Source organism: Notothenia coriiceps, unplaced genomic scaffold (genome assembly GCF_000735185.1).
Source record: "Notothenia coriiceps isolate Sejong01 unplaced genomic scaffold, NC01 NC01_scaffold00020197, whole genome shotgun sequence".
NCBI lineage: Eukaryota > Metazoa > Chordata > Actinopteri > Perciformes > Nototheniidae > Notothenia > Notothenia coriiceps.
The window spans coordinates 12,147-36,457 of NW_011352898.1; the positions used below are offsets into that span (position 1 = coordinate 12,147).

Below are 24,311 nucleotides of genomic sequence, written 5' to 3' on the forward strand. Positions count from 1 at the left end.
TTAGGGTAATTTTTAGTCATGTTCTGTATACATACTAACATATACGGGTATAATTAGTGTGGTTACTCCATGTTTACTAGCTATAACATTAACATTACATCACTCAGCCAGACTGCAGATATCACCATTAGATTCACAAACCTGAAACATCATCCATTTCTTCACTGCTGGTGATGACATTGTTGTTAGCTGCTGATACTGCTGCTTCTGCAGCTTGTGGCGCCTTTTTCAATGAAAATAACTTTCTCATATCCATAACTTTATAGGCTATTAGCTTAAAACTCGTCAGGCACTAGCAGAGCCATATGGCGTTGGGCACTATGGATCACTCCTTCTTCAGGGCAGGGAAGGCTATGCAGTACGCAGGCTACTGTCCCGCAGCAGCTGCCTCTCTGGTGGACTCCGGTACTGCACATTACTCCCGAGACGTTTTTTTTTTTTAAGTGAAACATCCGGGGCTTTTCAGAAAACATCCAGGGCTTGAGCCCAAGTAGCCACCCCCTAGCGCCGCCACTGATTTCCGACAAAGCCCTGTTTTAAAATAAAGCTCTGAAATTCATCATCACATGTAGTTCTTGATGTGAGGGAGTAAGATGGATGAATATGTAAACTCAGGTGTGTTTGTGTGTTTTAGAAATTCCTGTTCTTCGTGCTGAAGAGCAGCGACGTGTTGGACGTGCTGGTTCCCATCCTCTTCAGCCTAAATGATGCCAGAGCAGATCCGTGTGAGTCTCAGGGATTACTTATATTTGCACATGCATATTGAGGTGAGTGCTAACTTGCATAGATGGTTGTTTTATACCCCTGAATAATCTGTCTTTTTATACGCGTGTTTGCAGCTCGTGTGGGCCTCATGCACATCGGCGTGTTCATCCTGCTGCTGCTGAGCGGGGAGAGGAACTTCGGTGTGCGTCTGAACAAGCCGTTCACTCTGCACGTCCCCATGGACATCCCTATCTTCACAGGGACCCACGCAGACCTGCTCATTGTTGTAAGACATGTAATGTTAGAGGAGAGTTCATATTCTTTATTTAAAAACACTTCGCCCCAAACAGATTAGTTGTATACCAATTACATTCAAGTTACCTTGAAATTCTTTTTTTCATTAATGAAATTCTAAAAACAAAAATGATTTTCCAAATTAATTTGTGAAAACGTTTATACACAACATTTATTTACAAAGTCTCACACAAATCATGCTATATATTCCATGTGTCATTTCGACTCTTGTTTTTTATGTCATGTTTTTTTTCTAAAGGAGCTCTATAAATAAATTTATTGGATTAATAATAGTAATAATATAACATTTATATATATTACTGCTGTTGTTTATAATAATAATAATAATAAATACTAAAAGTATGAGTAGAGTTCTGCTGTCTGTTCAACATTTTCTCTCTGTTTTATTTTGGTATTATTATTATGTGATCACATTTTATTTGATTATTTTTAGATCTTCCACAAGATCACCACCAGTGGACACCAGCGTCTGCAGCCTCTGTTTGACTGCCTTCTTACAATCATAGTGAACAGTGAGGACCACAAAGGAAATGTCGTGCCCTAATGGCTTGATCTCAGAACTGCAGAGAAATATTCTGCGTCATTTTGACATTTTTTTTGCCCTCTACAGTTTCACCTTATCTGAAGAGCCTGTCCATGGTGGCGGCCAACAAGCTGCTCCACCTCCTGGAGGCTTTCACCACCCCCTGGTTCCTCTTCTCCTCGCGAGAGAACCACCACCTCGTCTTCTTCCTGCTTGAGGTCTTCAACAACATCATCCAGTATCAGTTTGATGGTGAAAAAATAGACAATATAGTGGCGGTTTGTTAAATATACCACGTTCCTTGGCCGCTTCGTCTGAAAGGATATTGGAAAAGTCCTGACTTGTGCCGTTAAAATTTGCAACATTTGTGAAAAACCCACTCACGAGTGACGGGTGAAACTTGAAAGTAAATATAGTATAGTAAAGTGAAACGGAAGCATAAGGTGAACAAAGTAGGTCCAAGTACAAAGCCTTGCGGAACTCCATGTCTAACTTTTGTTTGCATGGAGGATTAAATTATCCGTACAAACTGAGACCGTTAAAAATAGTTATAAGTAGGACTTAAACCAGCTCCTTTTGTTTCTACATGTTTTCTGTCATGTTAACATCAACAAATATAAAAATCCTCTAATATGAAAATCAGTTATGTGGCTCTTTCAAACTCCTGACTAAATCTCGCTCACAGGTAACTCCAACCTTGTGTATGCCATCATCCGGAAGCGTAATGTTTTCCACCAGCTGGCCAACCTGCCGTCCGACACGGCATCTATTCAGAGGGTTCTGCAGAAGAAGAAGAAGTCTGGGATCTCCAGGACAAACTCCATAGAGGCAGAGTCCATAGAGAGGAGCAGACCTGCTGATTCTGTTGAGCCGGGAACACTCAAAGCCAGCTTAGTGGCTACTCCAGGTGAGAAAGGAGACAGTACAGTCATTTACAGAGGAAACATTCCCAGTTGATGAACTTGCATTAGAATATTACCTTTGTATTACAGTATCTGCAACATCCTTTTTTCACATATCAGAGTCATTTGTGGGGAATTTGGATATCTCATTTTCGCCACATTGAAAAAAATAAATGTCTCCATGTTTTTACAAATAATCATATCGGTCTTTAAATGATATATAGACAACCACTCTTTTTTGTTTCTTTGTATTCTTTTAGGGTGTCCTTGTTTTTCATATTCATTGTGAGTCTCTCTCTCTGTCTATTTTGTTCATTATTATTATTATTCTGGATCCCCATTGAAATCAGTTGTAACAGCTGTGAATTCAAGTTGTCAAATGTGCCCCATGAAGGTTTAAGAAAAAAATTCAGAGCCACCTTTCAAGCCTTGAAAGAGCTGAAGATTGTAATACTCAACTACCAATATTTATTTGAGCAATTCTCTTTTCCTCTGCAATTCAAAAAAATAATGTTTTTATCCGTTAGGAATTGATAAGATAACGGCGAAGTCCCAGGTGAGTGTGGACGGCACCATGATCACCGTGCCTACCTCTGACTCTCCTGCTGACACCAGTGCTGTGGGCGGAGCCAGCGACACAGAGTCCAACTCAGAGAGAGACCACGAGGTACATCACACTTCACATCACTCTATCTTACTGTTTTTCTTACTGCAGCTAAAGTTAAAGTCCTGTGCTTTTATTTTATAATCAGGCATACCATTCAGAGTCGGAAGCAGCGAGGAGTCAGTTATCAAGTGCATCATCATCATCAGCAGCAGCCTGGAGCGCTAACACAGACTGGGTTAGTGGAAGTGTTTTCTACTTTTTACTATTCCTTCTATTTGTATTTATTAAACTCATCATGCTGCTTGTGTGTTCTCAGGTGTTGTCATGGAAAGCCAAACTTCCTCTACAGACCATCATGAGGCTGTTACAGGTACTGGTGCCTCAGGTGGAGAAGATTTGCATTGACAAGTAAGAATTGATACACGTATTAATCTCAGAAGCATTTACTGACCTATTTTAAAAGAGGTAAATGGCCAGTTTAGTGCCATCTTTTTCAGTCATGTTCGCTCTTGCTAATCATTCTAACAAACCAGTTATCATTCTGGTAACATAACTGTATTTTAGCAGCAAACTGCTTTTGCTGCTAAAATAAATCATGCTCTCGGTGCTAGATTCTCCCAGGGAGCTAGGGGTTTTGGAAAAAACCTTTGCATGAACATTTTAATTTAATGATTAATCAATCATCAAAATGTCTGTCAGTTCACTAATGGATTATCCCCTTATTGTTGCATCTCTTATGATGAATGTTTAAGCAATCAGTTACCTATTTGCAGATCAAGCAGATACACAGCAACTGATTATTATAGGTCCAATATTTACAGTCGTTTAGCTTTGTTTTAGTTTCAACAAACTCTTAAGAGAAATACCTGCCTCTTCAGATGCTAAATTATCCACTTTCTTCACTAGTTACTTGCTATATTTGTTGTGTTTGGTGTTGGTCAGGTAGTCTAAATAATGGGTTTATAAGATCTTAAACCAAAACTTTTATGTTGTTAAATGGTAAACCAAAGAAATGGGCTGAAAGACACCAACATGTACGGCTCTGAAAAACTGCAATACTGGTCAAAATCCTTTCATCACTGCAACCCCTTTGATATCACACCATAATTAGTGCAGTTTTAATGATTCAGATTAGTTATTATATATTGTTGTCATCATCAGGGGTTTGACAGACGAGTCAGAAATCCTGAAGTTCCTTCAGCACGGCACGCTGGTCGGCCTCCTGCCCGTCCCTCATCCCATCCTCATCAGGAAGTATCAGGCCAACGCTGGCACGGCCATGTGGTTCCGCACCTACATGTGGGGGGTCATCTACTTACGGTAAACAAACATGAATATAAGCCTGTATGAAACCTCTTTATTTTACGTGTTATATTTTGGTGCAATCTACGGAGCCCCTGAGAGGCACGTGAGAAAAATGAAATGTGAGTAATTTATTTCTATGATCTAAAAATGTCTCTCTCCTGTGTTCATGATGTACAAACTGGGAGAGGGGAAACAGATGCTAGGGTCATTTATCAAAGTTATTTATTTTTGATTTATGATAACAGGTTGGAAAAAACCCATTTTTTCTTTTGTCAGGATTAAATGTTGGTTTTTGTGATACTGTTCGGCCACAAGAGGCTGATGTTCAATCATACTTTTTTTCTAAATAAGAATAAAAGTATCTATGTTTATTTCTACGTGAGCTTAAATATCTCTCCAAACTTTTATCACAAGCTACATAATTTATATCAAATTCACCGATATTTTTAAAGCAACCTGAAAGCTTATTCTGAAAAAAACGTTATTTCCCACCTGTTCTTCAGTCACAAACACATAGAGAGACAAATAGATTTGACTTGTTTCTCTATCCTGATTTTTGTTACTACAGCAATGTGGATCCTCCCATCTGGTACGACACGGACATCCGGCTCTTTGAGATCCAGAGGATTTAGAGCAGCTGTTGAAGGTGTTCACTTTGTTCTCTTCACACACTCACCAACAACAGGATCTGCTGGTTTCCTGACACCTGAACTTTGCTCAGAGGAACCATTCACACTCTCTGGTGCTATTTGAAACAAGCAGAGATCATCTTGTACTTAATTCCTGCCAATTTTCAGGTTTCAGATAAAAAGACAGAATGTTTTAATGTGTCAAAACATACTGTGCATCATATACAATCACTGTCATTAACATTGCCAAATCGTCATTAAATCTCACAAAATCAGGAAATGGGTTGAATTTTTTTTATTCAATGTTCCAGACTAGCAAAACTGTCTTCATAGAGTTTGGGGCACTTTCACGTTGAAACAGGAAAAGGACAAACAAAAGCTGTTGTTGACAGAAAGTGGGAAAATCCTAGTTGTTCTCCAACCAGATACGAATGTTTGCTGAACCTTTAAATGTCCTTTATTGGTGGTTGAAGGTGGTTCCTTCACCAAAGGTCCAATGAGATTTTACCATTCAACACTACTTAACTAAGTAGTAGTAGGTGTACAAAGGGAATCCTAAAAGTAAAAAACTAAGGATTCAACTTAGGCAATGTACAATCGGCACAATGTCGTATAACTTCAACGGTACTACCACTAAGCTTCAAACTTGCAATTGCATTTCGCGACAATCAAACAAAACTTCACATTGATAAATCTACAAGTTAGAACATTTTGGTTACATCTATGTAAATATCCCCTCTGTGGGACGAATAAAAGTATTCTGATTCACATATTTGATTCCAAGAGGCACCAGCATATACACAACAGAGCTGTTAAATTGGACTAGCAATGATGTTTAATGTCCCTAAAGGAACCTCTGTAGTCTGATTAAGCCAATTTTTAGCAACCACCCATCTTAAGCTTCCAAATTCAAGAGTTTACTGAAGCATGTTCATGTCAATTTGAAAATGTCTTAAAGGTAGGGTAGGTAAGAATGGAGAAACTAGCTCGAGTGCGCTAGAATTTGAAAGTACGTAACCGAAAAAAATCTGCCTCTTCCTTCAGACTTCCTTACAGAGCCCCTCCTCCAACACACACGAACGCGCACATGACCAATGAGGGCACGAGATAAGTTTGTGCAGAGATGGAAGGCTGACAGGCAGGTAGGCCATCCAGTTATTTTAGCCGGGCCGGCTCAGATGATTGGTCGTGCTTTTTACAGTACTACGGCTTCCACAGGTGAAATATTTGTATGTGTTTATTGTCAAAGCATTGAATGTATTCATTGCTATCGGGATGTTAAGAGCATTCCATGGAATATAACAAAAAGTGTTTCTGAAGTGAATCACCTACCCCACCTTTAAGCTTTTAAGGGCTATTGGAACTAAAGGGAAAAAACACGAAAAACAGCATAAAAAAAGAAAACAAATCCTCAAACTCTTTTTCAAACTCCCATTTCATATATAAACCAACTCATTTATAAGTGAGTATCATGTTGTTTTTCCACTAAACCTTTGTATATTTCCTGCTTTAACAGTCATGTGGTCAGAGTTATGCCTCTGCTGCAGGTCAGGCAGAGATGAGCAGCTCCATCAGAGCCCCCACTGAGTGCATCCTGTAGAAAACACTGAGCGGCTGACCCAGGTTCACCAGAACAAACCACACGGAGAAGCCGAAAAACTGTTTCCCCAGGCCGTTCTCAAACTGGGGGTGGACTCCAAACGCAGGGATCACCCACAGCTGCAACAATAGGGAACAACTTTTTACAGCAGAAATAACAAAGAAACTTTTATTTATTTTTAACACGTGTACCTCGCTTTAGGAGAGATGTTTAGGTGTCCATAGAGGACAAAAAAGTTATAAAAACCCGCCCCAAAAAGTTTATAAATATTATTTTCCACTTTCATTGAGTTAAAATGTTAACGAACTTCACTTCTTAAAGCAAAATACTGATTTTTTGTATTTATTTTAAAACACTAAAATGGAATGTAAATAGCCAGGGAGAATTGTTTTTATGTTTCAAAGTCTAGGAAATGTCAATGATGAGCAACATGAGTTAAGATGCATTTAGTATGATTCAAAAAAAGTATCCCTTCCTACAACTGCTAGGAAAATATTATACATTAATATTATATTCACTTTTACTGAATTTAGTATTTTACCAACATCAGACCTAAAGTATTACTACCTAATATTATATCAGAGTGTAATCATTTTCAATAAAAACAACTCAAATATAATTTGTATGTGAAGTGTTAGGGGATTATTTTTGGTCTTACAGACTGTACTTCCGCTACACCCCTTCCCCATAAGACTTATTAAAGGGTACTGACTGACGGCAACAAATGCAAAAAAAATCACAACCTCACAAGATGTATGCTCAATCATTAAAAAAGTCAAAAATAATCAGAAATAAATAAAGATTCGAATAAATCAGACAACAGACACTCACCATAACATTAGAAAGGATGAGGAAGGCACAGATTTCTTGTATGGCTCTTTTGGTCCAGGGTTTTTTCCCATCATGCTCTTCAGCAGCAGCTGACGTATTCCCCTCCAGCAGCGAAACATCTGTCTTCCTCTCTTCTGGTGTTTGAGCAGCAACCTTTTTCTTAGGCTGTGGCAGAGTTTAATGTTGAAACAAAACCTTTGAAATGGCTGACTTCCAGTTCCAGTATACAAAACATTAAATGCAGGGAGTGCTATACAAAATATCTAATTTGACTGAAACAGAAATAATTTTGCCGTCAAAAAGTTGATTTACTTGAAAGATCTGTGAAAATTGTGTTATTATTTCTTGTAAATAAGCTATTTATCAAAAGCTTGATGAGAAAAATATGAAATGTTTACATAAATAAGACTTAAAATGTATATTTAACTAAAAGCAGCCCTAGCAGGTACCTTGAAGATGCTGCTCCGCTGCTTCTCCTTCCTCTTGACGAAGAGGTTGGGGTGCCTGTGCAGGCCTTCGATGATGAAGATGTTCTGGAGGATGAGCTCCAGCAGGCTGAGGAGTGAGTAGGACAGGTCCAGGTCCCCCAGGGGCCTCTGGGTCCCCACAGCCAGCGCCGCCACCAGGGAGAAGTAGGACAGGGCGAGCTGACCCAGAGAAGCTGCCACCAGAAGCAGAACATCCAGGCTGCGGGTGGGGTTGTGCCCCCCCTCGTTGGCCCTCCTCTCCAGCCTGTAGACCAGCATCCCGCCCAGGGAACACAGAGACATGGCGGGCATCACGGCAAGGTGGTACCCGTAAAATATGTGGAAGGCGGTGAGGCGGAGCTGCTGCTGCCCCACCCAGACCTGGTAGAGAATGAAGACGGCCACCCCAGCTGCGAGCACCAGGGCCCCCAACACCAGCCCGTATATGACCCCCCCTTGGTAGACAACTTGGAAGGTGAGCTTCTGAGACTCGTGGTGGGGGCCCGGACTCATCCTGCGGCCCACGTTCTTCCACATGACGTAGATCAAGCAGCCTGCCATCAGGTAGAACTCCATGTTGAAGGGGTAGAGGATCTCGAAGCCTTTCCTGAAGATCAGGCAGCCTGCACTCGCACTGCACTGGCACCAGGTGGAATTGGCAAGTCCTGAAGCAGGCATGGAGGAATGTTTAAAATATATAGACATGTAGTACACGCACTGGTAGAGGACACATTCAAGTAATTTGCTTGAGTAAAATGACTGATTATACAGTAAACTACCCTGTTAGTAAGTTACAATTCTGCATTGAAAGTGTAACGCAAGTAAGTATATTCAGTCAAATGAAAATGTAAGTATTTATAATTTCCTCTGTGACTGTTATATATTATGCCAGTTTTTTATCGATTGAGTGGTTGCTTTGTGAAAAAAGTAAGAAATCCCAAATCTAAAAATGATTACTAGTATATTACACTTATTATCAATATTAAAAGAAAATCAGTGCATCTTCTTGTCGAGCTGGATCCATGAAATGTTTTTTACATAAAGAAATCTGAAATGATAAATATTTAGCCATTCATTTTCAGCTTATCTTATAATGATTTCAGCTGGAATAGCACATTTTCATGTATTTTGTGCAAACAAATGTAATTGTATAAAGCTTTCAGATAAACACAGTTTGGTAAAAAGTACAATATTTCCATTTGAGATGCAGTAGGGTAGAAGTAAAATGTAGTATGAGGATAAAAACTAATACTAATATTAATCAACAGTGCAAGTGCCTCAAAATTGCAAAACTTGAATACATTTACTTACTTTTCAAAGTAAGTAATTGTGTTTGATTAAAGGGGGAGGGGCATCATTCCACCTGAGACGTTTGAGTAGCCTACCTGCTAAATCAGAGCGGTCTGCTTCAGATGAGTTTATGTTGCTGAAGTCCAGCCGGTCTTCTTTCTCTAACTCGATCTCCTCGTGGATGGTGTCCTCCGTCACGGCGTTGAGCCACAGCACCAGGTCAGCGGAGAGGATGACCATCAGCCCCGACCTGCAGCACATACAGTCAAATAAGAAGGTTCAAAACACAAATGCAACAATAACATTCCCTCGAATATTAAACCTGTGGAAAATATACATGCACCTGGTGATGATCTTATGTCTGTGAATGCAGTCTTTGGAGTGAGCCCACAGTAAATATGTCTGCAAAATAAAACCAGTATAACCAGTTATACAATAAAGCACTACATTTACTAAGTACTTTTTTAAAATAACATTGTCATGCTACAGAAAAAAAAGTTATAGAGGGCACATAAATGAGCCAAGACATGTTGGAATCAAAGTTTGGTTCCGTTTTGGATTTTTGGTGTGCAGTAGAGAACTAGATTCTATCTACCTTAAACGTTTCAACTTTTATAAAAAATACTTATCGTTTTTGAGCTGTCACATTATAAACCAATATTTTTGAAAATGGAATGTTTATTCAAGCTATCTGTCCCTTGATCTTTCACACAAATATTTGATGACCAAACCAATTTCACTGGCTGATGAACACTCTAAGCTGTAGTTGAAATCTCTCTACAAAGTTGGCAAGTAGACCTATGAGTTTATATTGTTTTGTGACACAGTTCCTGAATGAACTTTACTTGTGGGGTGATTTTAAAGACTATGCAGTTTTTAAAGCAATTCAAAGATTATTATAAGGGATGTTTGAAGCTCTATTCGTACGCATGCTTATTACAATTCAACATTTGCACAGTTTGTCTTTTTCTTGTTTCAATCAAGATAAATCCATAATAATAAATGTACATTTAGCATTTTTTCCCAAGGGCTGTTTAAATAACACATTCCTCCACTTGGCCTGGTGAAAAAGGTCACCTTCTATGGCATGCTTTGTCCATTTATTTATTTTTTATAATAGATAAGAATATTCATACTACTAGCTGTTACATCACAATGATCATGTTCCTTTCTTCCACAATCCTCTTAGTTTTGCTCATTGTAGCCCCTGTTCAGTGTGAACCAGCTGATGTTCTCTTTCCCATAGTATACAAATCCGTACCTGCAGCGCGAGGAAGGGAGCCTCGATGAATGGAGAGAGCACTTTAGCAGCGGGCTTACACTCCCTCATGCTGATCAAATAACCAACCCTGAAGATATACAGCAGCAGACTGAATGCAGCAAACAGCATGAGCACCACTGGAGCACAGGGAGAGAAAGACATATTTATTACAGGATTCAAACTAATATAATCTAGTATTCTGTCAAAATGATACAGGAGCCTACCGGTGACAGTGATTCCCCCGGCGTGGTGGTCCATGTGTGGGCAGATGCCAAGCTGCTTACTGGCCCACAGCAGGTACCACAGCATCCACAGCATGCTGGCCCCCATCAGCAGCAGTATGAACACCTGGGGCTCCTGGCGCTTCAGGCCCTCAGGGTTGAAGGCCTGCCCGGCCACCAGGGCGGCCCCCAGCAGCATCAGATTCAGACCCAGCAGACCTGAGATCAGACGCCTCCCGCTGGGGACCCACACCAGAACCGGGTCCTGCTCCGGCTCCTGGATCTGAAGTTCTGAGTTCTTAACTGGTTCATCATTTTGGAGATTTCCAGCTTTCCCACTGGAGGAATCCAGCTCTGTTAAGCCGTTATCATTCATGATTTTACTTCAAGATACAATCCTTAGTTCCTTTCACCTTCCTTCTTTTTTTTCTGCTTTCCATTCAGTTCCAAGGACTTTCTCTTTTTACTTTCCCGCAGTTCGACATGTGAAGGCTTGCAACTGAAGGGTGTTGCAATCCGCCTCCCACACCAGTGTAGGTGTGTTCACAACATTTATAACACACCTTTCACAGGTGTAGTGTTTACTTTTCATGTTGACCTTAGTTTTACTTGAAGTCGCTTCCTGGTCCCAAAGAAGCTGAGCAGAATCTTATCTCAGCTTTTGTTTGTTTAAAAGACTTAAACACAAACCCTTAAAATGATCATTTGTATATGAATACTCACACTGTGTACTTTAAATTCCTGAGGAACAATTTTTTTGGGCAGTGTTTCTTTTGGTCAGTGAGGTTATTTTACTTTGGAAGGGTTTATCAGCCGGGCTCTCTGCCAGGTAGTGCCACTGCTTGTGTTCACTCTACACCAGGAACTGACTAATAAATGAAACATCACTCTTATCACTTCAAGTAGCAGCTAATAGTTCAGTCACAGCTGATAACATGCTGAAACTGCTGGATTTAGTTTCAGCGTCACGTTCAAATGTTCATGCAGGTGGTTTTGCATGTTTTAACCAATTTAAAACCAATTGAGTGTAGGCCTGCTTTATCATGCCTTGTATTTTGTAAATATGTTGCGTTTGATATGGAAATGTCATTGTATTTGTTTCCGCTATTTAGGAAAGGTGCTGGTTTCCATGTATTTCCCTATTGTAGGGGAGCACACGTCAGTAGAACTTTGAACTAGTTTGAGTTTTAAAAGTCATCAGACCACACAGAGTCTGCATTATTTTTGGTAAAGATTACAGGGGCTACATTTGTAATATAAATGCATTCAAACTAGATAAATGCACAATTTAAAAATGTCAAAGATATTAACTTCACTATCTTCTAAATGGTTTTAGAAACACACAGAAAGTAATGGAAACCATGCCTGAACAGTAGGAAAAATGTATCCAAAAGTCTGAAATTGGGTTGCAAAATACAGCTACTTCTATATTTAAAGTATACTTTATTTTACTTTAGGGATTTCAAAATTGCAAAAATGTTAAGGATATACTTGGGTTATTATTCTAAATAAAAAAATATCTATGTTGCATGATTCCTGATTTAACTACACCATCATTAGTTAATAAGAAATGCAGATAACCACATTTTATATTTAATATTGCTATTTTCAGTGCAATTGTTACTGCCACAACGTGCTTTCTTCGTGTGAGAGAACGAGGGAATTACAAAGAAACAAAAAATAAAATGAATAGATGTTATAATTAAATCAAACCAAAAAAAAGGGGCGGGTATTTTATTTATAGTTCCGCCCCTGCTTGACAACGAGCACGCCTCGTGTTCGTCTCTTAGCAACTAGGCTGTCAGCCAGCTCCGTGCCTCTCCAGGCCGTCGGACCGCTGCTCACACGCCGCTACCGGACTTTAAAAGTTGCCTTACTAACAAGGCAAACCTTCCGGAACCTCCATGGAACCGAACCCAGAGTGAGCCAGGCGGGCTGCCGAAGCAGAGGCGCCGCCATGAACGACCGGTACCACCGGGCGGCCCGGGACGGCTACCTGGACGTGCTGAAGGAGGCCACACGGAAGGAGCTGAACGCCCCGGATGAGGATGGTATGACACCGACCCTGTGGGCCGCGTACCACGGCAACCTGGAGGCCCTGCGGCTCATCGTGGGGAGAGGGTGAGTCCGAGTATCCTCCCTCACCAGAGAGATAGTTCATCCACTAACACCTGTTTGCTCATTTCAGCAGAAATGTCCGAGAGGGAAAATATTGTAACGTGTCTGTTTACATGACCAACAGTTATTGTTTACCTTTTATTATATTATTTTGACGCTGTTTTCTGTATGTAAATAAGTGGATTTTTTTCTATTTACTTCACGTGCTCTAGGAAAAAAACCTTTACATATTGAACTATATTTTAAATTTCTATGGTAGAACTGTTCTCTACTCTTAAATAAGGACAAATCTGATAACATTAAAAAAAATGTTATTCTTATTCAAGTTATTCTTGTCATAATATATTATGCCTGTGTGCACAGGACTATTCTTTCTATTTAGTTTACATGTATTTATATGTTGAATACGAAAGATGTGCACATATGTAATAATGTAACTCTTTGGGCTTGAATGGGACCAACTATAATCAAGTATTGTGGAATTTTCTATAAACAAAAAGAATGTAAAAATGTAACATTTAGAAAGAAGTGAGTAATGTCCCCAGTTTGCTGTTTGTTATTATAAAATGTCTTAATGCCAATCTCCCTGATCCTCAAGCTTCACACAAATAAATATTAACAAATTGTATATTGTTGACCTCAGCGCTGTGTGCTTATATTCGCATGAATATAAAAATCTTATAACCCACCCCCATTGCTAATATAATCAGGGTCGCTGGAGATGCAGTGCTATACATTTTAACTGCCTGATTACAAAGGAAAGGTCACTTGCAGCTGATGCTCAAACATAAAACACACTCTATAGCAGTAGAAAGACTGAAGCATGATTACTTTATTTGAATGTCACATGTGTGGCTAATCCATGACATAGGCCCAGTTCAGGTGCAGGTATAACACACTAAATCTGACACATCACCTGCGGTGGATAGGATCTGCATTCTTGCAGCCTCATGCATTGCTGCATATTTGTGAAAGAAAACTGAGATAAGGATAAAAGGCTTTTGTTAAAGGTTTAGGAGAGGAAGCAGTGTGATATTTCACAGCAGGGAACAGTGCAGTATGTCATGCTGCTGGTGGCAAGTTTATAAGGCGAGCAGTAAAGTGGAGGGCAGTTGGGTCTGATGCTTGGGAGGGACACAGACAGAGGGAAAGGTCACAGTGATGGATAGAGACTGTTTGATACACTGCAATGGGTCATGGAGCATGTGGTGTAAAGAGTGAAGCAAAGACAGAATAGTAAACTGAGCTGCAGTTCAATTCCCAGCAGAAGATGAAGAAAACAGTAGCGGTTGTAACCAAGAAAATGTGTAATTTCTCATCAACTTTTCAGATTGTACTTTTTTTATTTTCTTCGTTTTACACATTAGAACTGAAACAATTGAACAACAGAATAAGGTAGCCAAAATGTTGGTCATTTAAGAAACATTGTCTAACTAAAATATAGGGGGAAAAATAACAATTCTGATTCAACAAGTAAAATATCTGGTTCAAGAACAAATGTGCATAACAACTTTCTGTAGGCATCAGAACTGATGCCCCACACCCCAATTGACTGCATTTGTACCACTAAGGCACAATATCAGCTGAAACAGAACCCTTAGTGTTACTAAATATCAATGAACCGTTTAATTGAGCAGCCATATGAAAAATGTATTAATAAAGAAACTTAAACTAGTATTTTTATCCTAAATATTCATGACTTAATAAGCAAAAATCAAAGTCTAAAAAAACATCTAATGGTAATTGAAAGTGAATGCATAAAGCATTACCTTTAAACCAGTGAAGAAGTAGAAACAAAATGGCAGAAAATAGTTTGTTCATGTGGGAGCCATCACTCAAAAAATGTCAGGCACTTTTAGAAATTAATTATTGCAGATAATATTTTGCTAACGTGGTACACAAGTTGACCTAAATAAACTATGAGTATGAAATTGCATAATAACCTACTATTCATTGTAGGCCATAGGAAGACAGAAATGGAGTATGTACTGCGTTATAATAGTGTGCGAACTATTGTGTATGTGAGAAATGCTTAGAGGTATATTACATTAGCAAAGTTTTGCTGAGTACACTGCGTGAGCTTGGTGGACATCATCAACTGCCCCATATTGTCAAAGGTGGAAAGTAAGTACATTTACTCAAGTACTGTACTTAAGTACAATTTTACTCCATTACATTTATTGAATACCTTTAGTTACTTTACAGATGTAGATGAATGATGTGAAATATAATCAAGTGTTAAATCAGACTTTAGTTCCACCTGGAGTAAATTCACAAGCTACCCTGCAGTATACAAAGTCATTCAGACTAGCTGTACCTTTACCAGCTTTGAGAACACTTTCATGATCAATCATTATTAAACATATCATATTATTCTGAAATGGACCAATCTGCACAACGACTACTTTTACTTCTGGTACTTTAAGTATATTCTGGTGCTAATACTTGTGTACTTTTACCTGAGTAACCTACTGTAACAGAGTATTCCTACACTCTTGAACTTCTACTTTTACTTAAGTACAAGATCTGAGTACCTCTCCCACCTCTGCATATAGTGATAGAAACAGTCATGTGATCAATGCAGTTAAGTACAGTACATTAGTATATGATTTGGAACACAGTTTAAGAGTACGCAGTCCTGCTAGCAGCTCTATGAGGCTGTTCCTAGGTACATCAAAAACAACAGGCTCACAGTGAACATGCTGATGGTTTGCACGTCTATCATGGTCCCCTGAACATGTTATCATGTCAACATTTGTTTCCTAGCGTTGGACACATTCAAATTGTGACCTGATTATCACAAACAAAATACACCTTATCCTCTGGGGAACAACTTCTTATCCAGTGTGCTCTTCTTTGCCGGTGGTATGGCTGAACAAGTTCATAAAACTGGACAACCTGGAGGAGGTGGCTGAGGGGAGGGCTCAAATTATCAACGTTTTACCTCGTTGTGATATTTCTTTTTAACAGTTACTTATATAATGTTATACTGTCCTGTTTTTCACTCTCACTCTGTTGCTGCTTTACACTCCTGAATTCCCCCATTGGGATAAATGAGGGTCCATCTTATCTTATGGTAAGACACAGCTTCCTGTGCAGTCAGATGTGTGATCTGTAGTCAGTGGGAACTTCCGGGCAACATTTCACAGAGAACGAGGATACGTTTCGGTTGGTACCAAACAGTATTAAAGTTTCAGAGTAAACAGATGGTTGTTTGAGGTTGGTGTATCAACTCTGAGTCAGAGGTTCTGGCAGAGCTGCAGATGGTTCCAGTTACCGTGTGAGATAGTTTGGTGATTTCTTGCTTGTACCATTGGAATTGGATCCGCTTAATCGCCCTTTCAGCTGACAGGGAAATATAAAACAGGAACATTTGATGCTCTGAACATAAAAATAAACCACACCATATATTGGATCTAATTAAATGGGGCATTTGTACAATTTGCCAGGTCTGCAGTTACCAAGGATCTGAAATCAAGGATCAAGCTGATAAAAGTAGTGACTCTGCTGCGTGTGGTAACTGTGCCTTTAGGTGTCTGCAGAAAAAAGGCTCTTGGTGTGTGGGATAAATAATGCATCGTCACCTCTGACATGTTTAACCTGCAGCGCTTCAATTATTGATCAGGCCCCTGCCACGGCCCGGTCATAAGGGCGGAGAGAAAACAGGAAGAGGAGGGACTCAAAACAAACAAACTGTACCGCGCACTGTGGACAATTCAACATGCTATGTGTGTCAAAGTCCAGCATGTGTTGTGGTTTTTTGTCCTGTTTTTACTTGCTTACACAGCATTGTGGGTAGTGCTTTACTGATATCTTGGTTATATTGCCATTTTATTGTTTCCTTGTCATTAAACAAGGGTTACAAAAAAGACTACAAACATAGTGATGATGCACTGTAAATGTCAAGGCTATAGATTACGTTTTTTAAATAACTGAATCTATATTTTATTTAGATACATTTTAATCATTATCATATTTCTTTTAACTCTAAAAGTGATTAAAAAAAGGTGTATTATTTTCAAATTGCTTATTTGTCTGACCAACAAGCCAAAACCTAAATATATTCAGTTCACAATTAAATAAAATGAAGAAAATAATCAAAAAAAGTCAAATTGATCAGGATTGATCTGATGTTACTATTACACTGCCTTTCAAGTAATGACTGTAAAACGTAGAGTCATTTTCCCTGTATGACCTGACAGAGTTGCAGGTCATGTGAGTCATCTTACTTCCTAAAGTTCAAGCTGTATTGTAAGGCGATCAGCAAGTGAGGTTGAGTTTTTCTCAGTGTCTGCAGCATGCCAGAACGCTGCTAAAAACATCTGTTTGGTGTATAATAACTAAGATCTACGGAAAATGTCCACAATATAGATTGGTCCTTGGACTTTGCTCGACAACACCCCTAACTCTTGTATTGTGTAATATTACAAATAACCCCAAACCAAAAGTCCGCCTGGTCTTAAATTGTTCCCAATTTGCGGCATTGACAATTTAAGGGAAAAGGTATTTGCTCACCCAAACAAAATGAAGTGCTTATGGAGGAGGTCGAGGTGGGTGGGTCAAACAAAAATAGATCTTTTCCCAGGAGACTTATTTTAATGTATGTCGGTGAATTAAAGAAATACAACAAACATAACTTTCCCAAGTATTTTTTGCAACTTTATTGTTTTTTTGTTTAAATGTACAAGAATATCACTTGGTCCCTACTCTGAAGTCCCATTTAGTTGTATGGGAACTTCATTTAATAGGAGAAAGGGTTGCAAAGTAGCCACATGGATAGTGGTGTCCATTTACTGTCACCATATAGCGTGTTTTAAAATTAAAATAGCTTAAATCTGTGAAAAATGTGCTGGTTCTTGAGACAGAAATCATACTGTATACGTGAATCCAGTAATGTTGAGATCCTACGTTGCGCCTTGTCTTTCAGAGGCGATCCGGACAAGTGTGACATCTGGGGCAACACCCCGCTCCACCTGGCAGCTGCCAACGGCCACCACAACTGCCTGTCCTTCCTGGTCGCTTTCGGTGCCAACGTGTGGTGTCTGGACAATGACTACCACACACCGCTGGACATGGCCGCCACCAAGGGACACATGGACTGCGTTCGCTACCTGGACTCCATCACTGCCAAGCAGATAACCCTCAACCCCAAGCTGGTCACCAAACTCAAAGACCGGGCGTTTCGCGCAGCAGAGCGCCGAATCAAAGACTGTGCAAAGCTCCAGAGGAAGCACCGTGAACACATGGAGAGGAAGTTCATGAAGGAGTCAGCAGCTTTAGACAACCTGGATGCTATCAGCTTTTCTAGCTACAACAGCGGAAGCACACTGAGCCGCAAGTTCAACACTGTGACCTCCAACATGCCATACTCGCAGGTAGTGGTGTTAAAATGGAATATATAAACATACAAAGTGGATGTGGATGGAACCTTGTTTCAGAAAAAAGCATGTTGGTATAGCCTAAGGCATGAAACAAATGATTAGTCGCATTTTAAATGTGCCATGCATATCCCAAATGGTGTCTGCAAGTCACAAAAGGTGCAGTACCGTTGAATTTTGGCAAGACGGCTCATTGAATGGCATCTAACTCGCACAATAGAGATAACCAAGAAACTAGCTAGTCAATTTAGGTCTAAACCATTGCAAATGTAACGTTATCTTACCTAACGTGTTTTATACAGCCACTCCTGGTCATTTTATCAGCTGGGAAGCCAAATAATTAGCAATACCCCGTACAATACATGAGGCACAAATTTATAACTTTTGGCTGTGTAATCTTTACAATGACATATTCTCAAAGTCTTTAAACTCGGTCAGTTTTACGAGAACTTTATTGACTTGCTAAATTATCCTTTTATTTGAACATCATATACAGTATGTATTCAGGCACAATTCTTGCCCTTGACTTCCGTACACATTCTTTCCAAAATAAAGTCCAATGGTAAAGTCTTTGCTTAACATCAGCCTAGCTGTAGGAGTTTCATGTTAATAAATGAATTGCTTTATCTTAGTTAAAACAATAAGATGCTTGTCTAGTACAGCAATATCTTATTTATCTTGGTTATGAATCATAGAAGTCCAGGACCATGTTTCAAGTTTTTGGAAAGACACAGAAAGTTATCCTCTATTGTGCTAGTGGTACCAGCTTTAAGGACTTGGCCGTTGTTTGAGTTGCAACACCAGTGATTGTTTTTGGGTATATCCATTCTTGATCTAAATGAGTGTTTCTTATTTCTTAATTTCTATACTTGCTTCTCAGGCCACGCTGCAATCCACAGCCAAGGGCAAGGCCAAGATACAGAGGAAACTAGAGAAGAAGAAGCAGGGTGATGGAACCTTCAAGATCTACGAGGACGGTAGGAAAAGTGTGCGCTCACTCTCTGGTCTGCAGCTCGGCAATGATGTCATGTTCCTTAAACAGGGCACATACGCCAACCCCAAGGAGCGATCTCGCCTCAACATCCGCGACATGTTCGCCCGTGACCATGACGACGACGGCGACACAGTCTCTCGTGCCATGAGCGAGCCAGGCCTCCACGAGACCGCGTATTCAGAGATCAGTGCAGACTCCGGACGTGACTCTCTCTTCACCCGACCTGGGCTTGGCACCATGGTGTTCAGGAGGAACTATTTGACTGGAGCCATGTTTACACGGGATGAAGGGAGTGTAGTGGGAAGTGAACCATTGGGCCGGGCACCTAATGTTCGACTACGAGGACCTCTGCCTCAACGCTCGCCCAGCTTGGATGAGGACAGTATTGGCAGTGCCTTGAGCCTGCAAGAAAGGAACCTTCAGGAGTTGCCATGGGAGGAGACGGACGTTGGGATGGATGAGGACTTGGAGCTAGAGAGCAGTCCTCTGGACACTTTCCTGGCCTCTCAAAGCCTCAGTGAGTTCATGCTAATCTTCAGGAGAGAGAAGATCGACCTGGAGGCTCTGCTGCTTTGTTCAGATCATGATCTTACCAGCATTCATATCCCTCTGGGCCCAAGGAAGAAACTTCTGGAAGCCTGCAAGAGACGCCTGGACACCATAGACGAACCAGAGGCCATTGAAGACACTGAGCTCTGAAGGTCAGTGTTATAATACATGATGTTTGAAAAAGAATAAAGGACTCTCCTTTTTTACCACATCAGCCTTTGTTTGACATGCATAGGCATACTGTATACAAAACATTCAATGTGGATGACAGACACCAGAGAATTGTAAAACTTGAATTGATGTGGATGGCTTAATGCTGTCCCTAAATCTAAAAGGTATCACTTATTTATTTGCTAGAGCTATGGGCAATACAACAATAGGAAGAAATATGTTAACTGGAAGACATTTAGCCATTCTTACCAAGCTAGATCTAATGAGCAGACTTTATATATCCAGTGTCCCATAGAGATCTTTTACCAAACGTTCATACAGTCCCATGTGGTTATTTTATCTGTAATGGATAATTTTTTCAAACTTTAGTGGTTTCCACCTGATAGTTTTGAGACATAGATCTAGACCAGGGGTGTCCAAACTACGGCCCGGGGGCCAACTGCAGCCCGTTGTCCATTTTTTATTGGCCCCCAGCAAATTCAAATGGTATGCTTTTCTTATATTGTACTTCTTAAATATAACTAAACATATATTACACAGTAGTCATCTGTTAATAAGGCCACTTTTCAAATTCATTCAGTCAATTAAAGTTGAAACAATATTGTAACAAATCTTAGTTGATAATAAGAAGGCCAATAACTTATTTGCATAACAAGCCTGAAAAGCTTATTCAAGTATCAAGAATAATTTACATACATTTGATTGATTTTGTTAACTTATAACTTAACTTATGAAGCAATATACCTCACCTCTAGATAGTGGCCCAGACCTTCATATGTTTTTCTGTATGTGGCCCTTTTGGTCCTTTTGGAACAACCCTGACCTAGAAGCACATGTGGTTATAGATTCTGTTCCATTTGCTTTCAGTCTTTAGCATATTTGACCAGTGAGAAACACTAATGCTCTTGTGCAGATGGCGATTGTTAGAAAAATATCACATATATGTATTTATTATCCTTGCAAAAATGGAAGTTCACACACAGAGCTGCGTGGGACAAGTAATTCCCAGATTCACAGAGTCCTTGATATGCTTATATACAAGAGAGGGTGTTACAGTCAACAAGATGGAGGAATTATTTTGTACATGAGGCAAGCATTTGCATATCTAATTATATTTTCCCAGCCCAACAAGTTGTATTTTGTGAGTATTGGGCAATGATGAGAATGAACAAATTTCTTATCTACTATTTTAAGTGTTTTTTTGTATAATGATTCCAGGAGTTTAAGAGTGGTTTTACAGACATGCGACCAGGTTGTTAAGCAGTAGGTGATGTGAGATAGAACCATAGGGCATGTACATCAGAGCCGCCTCTGTTGACATGCAATCTCTGGTAAACCTCAAATTTGACAGACTGAATTTGACCCTGTTGCAGACCCTTTTCACCTGAGCCTTAAAATTGAGTCTTGAATCAATTAAGACCCCCAGGTATTTGTACTGTGAGACCACCTGTAGCCTCTCCCCGGACACAAACACATCTGGCTCAACGCAAGAGGACTTGGTTTTGGTGAAGAACATACAGTTTTACTGACATCTAGTTGCAGACAGCATTGCTCCAACCAAGCTGTTACATTAACCATCGTATTCGTCAGCTCATTAGCCACTTGTGTCAGACTGCCTCCGTGAACATAAATTACAGTATCATCAGCATACATTTGGATGTTTGTATCAGGACATATCGGTGGTAAGTCGTTTATATACAATGAAAATAACAATGGACCCGGAATTGACCCTTGTGGGACACCTGTTGACAGCTGGAGGTTAGATGATTGATTATTCTGTACTCTGACATACTGAGAACAGTTGAACAAATATGATTCTATCCATTTAAATGTTTGTGTGGAGAAGTTAGTGCTGGATAGCTTAGATATGAGTTTTTTGTGATTAACAGTGTCAAAGGCCTTCTTTGAGTTGAGAAACACTGCTCCTACAACACCACCTTTATCCATTTTGGATTTGATTTGTTCTGTGAAAAAACAGTTGGCTGTTTCTGGCCCTAAAGCCACATTGCATTGGATGCAGAGAAAAAGCACTGTTATTCAGATGGTTAATAATTTGTTCAGCTTTTTCAACAACTTTTGATACTGTAGGAAGGATACTAATTGGCCTGTAGTTATTGGTAGACATTGGGTCTCCACCTTTAAAGATTGGGATAACTACAGCCGGCTTCCAAACATTTGGAAACATTCCTTGACAGAAAGAGCATTGATTTTGATCAAAAGCAAGTACCGGTCAAGGCTGCAGCCAGGGGATGATCTGCGTTTGTTCCTGTCTACATTGCATCCGCCTGTGCGCATCAAAGACGCAGACTCATTGTTCCCACTAAAGTAGGGGTGAGTGTAATAAGGAGGCAAAGTTGACGTTCAGTGTGTTGCCGGGAGCATATAAGGATTTATCCACGATGTTGAACATGTTAAAAATGTTTTAAAACATAAAGATAAATAGGTTTGAAAAGGTTATTGTTTAATGTTTTAAGGAGGTGACGCTACTCAGCCAATCAAATCGGTGCAAATCAGTGAGTCAGCACGATAGATTCAAACACACACACAGAGACGAGACAAGAAGAGAGAAACAGTCGGAGTAATTTCAAAAGGCGTGCTCAAAAAAGAGATAGGTAGACAGGGAAAACAGAGCATTTAATGACATTTTCAGACATCTAATCACAGTATAACTGAAAGCACCTGTGTGGGTCTGCAGCGGAGCCTTTTTGAATGGCACCATCTAGTGGTGACTTTTGATATAACGACAGGCCTGTAACCATTAGCATGACACATGTGTTTGTTTCGTATGAAAACATCATTTTCTCCTTTTAATTTACAGGACAAACACACATTGAAGGTATTATGCATTCAAGATGCTGGCTCCATGTACAATTATCATTTCCTAATCCTGTCAGTGGAGTCAACATGGAATCCAGACCGAAACATGGAAAAGAAGACATTTGAAAGCTTTGCCACATATACAAACACACAGATACAAAGTGTTTCTGTATGTATTCCCTTCCAATGACATTCATGTGTAATCCTCGCATATTATTACATGTGAATGATTAATGTATTACTGAATGCACATAACCTTTGAAAATGTTGTTTATATGTTTTTATTGTGCAGTTTTCTTACTTCAAACATGTTATTTTACTCCATGGCACATACAAAATGGTAACTTACTATATATGGACTATTTCAACGACTGCCATTGTCTGCAAATTCTGTTGCAACAGTTAAGAAAATATTATGTGGGTGTGCGTTAGATAGCACTGTTATCTCTGGTTGCTCTGTGGCATATTTAGTTTCACTGAAGGTCTGTGTCTGTGCACTTAAGAGTATGGCTGTGCATGAATGTCCATTGTATGTTTGTAAAAGACTGTTTTTGTATCAAAAGATGTACCCACAATTATAATGATCTTTTATTAAAATAAAGTGAAAATGACTATTGTTTTGTGAGTGAATACATGTCGATAATACCAACCTGTGAAAATAAACTTGACCTTTGCACCATTTATTTATCATTCTTTGTTAAAATGAGTGACACTGATGAATGATTAGTCCTTTTAATAAATAGAAAACAACAGGCCTAAGGCCTATGGGAGGATGTGAGTGCAGCTGGCATACTGCCTGGTGATCTTGTTTGTCCTTTACTGCAGCATCTGCTGTCCTTTAGAGTAAAAATACACTATGATTTTACACTATGATTTAAGGCAAGACACCAAAAGCAAAAACATTGATTTTTGATTTTTGATGATGCACTTCATGTACATTTTGTTTGGGCTGTTGTTCTTCCATAACATGCCTTATTTAAAAAAAAAACATCCACTTCCGTTACCTCCGTAACATAATGACATCACTGAGTACGTAACAGTCGTTTTTCTATTGGCATAGCGCTCCAACACATTGTAATTGATAGGCTAAGGGGTGGGACATCTTTAAGTGGTTGACCAATCACAACAAAGCCTGCCAGCTAACCAATCAGAGCAGACTGGGCTCTGGTTTCAGACAGAGGGTGAAAATAGGTGCTGCAACACGCGCAGTATGAGAAAAATAAAGAGCTTTTTGAACATTAAAGCATGGAGACATGTCACAGTAGAGACACAACATGAATATGAACCTGAGAATGAGCATAATAGGGCCCCTTTGACCTCTTCCATTCCGTGTAACACAAAAAAAAAATTGTCTTAATGAACTATGGAAAGTTTCTTGTTAGTTGAACTTCCCTCTGTAAAAATCTAAAATGTCAACAAAAATTAAACTGTTGTTTGTTTTACCTGTCCAATAACAGATTTCTGTTCCATGTAATACAAAAAGAAAAACTGTTTTAATAAACCGCGGAACATTGTGTTTCACCTATTCACCTGGGATGTCTCCCCAGCAACAAGCAAACAACAAGCTGAGGCTGAGGGAGAGTGTAAGCTGAGCTGGCAGACAGCCTTATGTTCCTTCCTCTGCAGCA

General features: G+C 39.6%; 3 protein-coding genes across 3 annotated transcripts in view; 2 read left to right on the plus strand and 1 right to left on the minus strand.

The window, feature by feature from the left end:
* hid1b (HID1 domain containing b) overlaps positions 1–5,266 on the plus strand; it is a 12,207-nt gene extending 6,941 nt beyond the window's left edge. Inside the window, exons 5-14 of the mRNA XM_010779449.1 lie at positions 635–725; positions 840–991; positions 1,454–1,532; positions 1,631–1,795; positions 2,229–2,450; positions 2,973–3,112; positions 3,198–3,287; positions 3,369–3,460; positions 4,214–4,372; positions 4,926–5,266. Of these exons, the coding sequence (XP_010777751.1) occupies positions 635–725; positions 840–991; positions 1,454–1,532; positions 1,631–1,795; positions 2,229–2,450; positions 2,973–3,112; positions 3,198–3,287; positions 3,369–3,460; positions 4,214–4,372; positions 4,926–4,989 (1,254 nt within the window). The 3' untranslated portion in view covers positions 4,990–5,266. The remainder of the gene's footprint in view (positions 1–634; positions 726–839; positions 992–1,453; positions 1,533–1,630; positions 1,796–2,228; positions 2,451–2,972; positions 3,113–3,197; positions 3,288–3,368; positions 3,461–4,213; positions 4,373–4,925) is intronic.
* Positions 5,267–6,261: 995 nt separating this feature from the next.
* LOC104952590 (otopetrin-3) lies at positions 6,262–11,123 on the minus strand. The gene is made up of 7 exons (XM_010779441.1): positions 10,660–11,123; positions 10,436–10,572; positions 9,518–9,576; positions 9,270–9,424; positions 7,867–8,549; positions 7,418–7,582; positions 6,262–6,705 (listed from the first exon to the last, which is right to left on the minus strand). The coding sequence occupies exons 1-7, from the start codon at positions 11,030–11,032 to the stop codon at positions 6,535–6,537; spliced, it is 1,743 nt and encodes a 580-aa protein (XP_010777743.1). The 5' UTR covers positions 11,033–11,123; the 3' UTR covers positions 6,262–6,534.
* Positions 11,124–12,466: 1,343 nt separating this feature from the next.
* Positions 12,467–23,362, plus strand: LOC104952591 (Usher syndrome type-1G protein homolog). Its single transcript, XM_010779442.1, has 4 exons — positions 12,467–12,777; positions 17,702–18,149; positions 19,033–19,847; positions 22,685–23,362. The coding sequence occupies exons 1-3, from the start codon at positions 12,614–12,616 to the stop codon at positions 19,843–19,845; spliced, it is 1,425 nt and encodes a 474-aa protein (XP_010777744.1). The 5' UTR covers positions 12,467–12,613; the 3' UTR covers positions 19,846–19,847; positions 22,685–23,362.
* Positions 23,363–24,311: the final 949 nt, after the last annotated feature.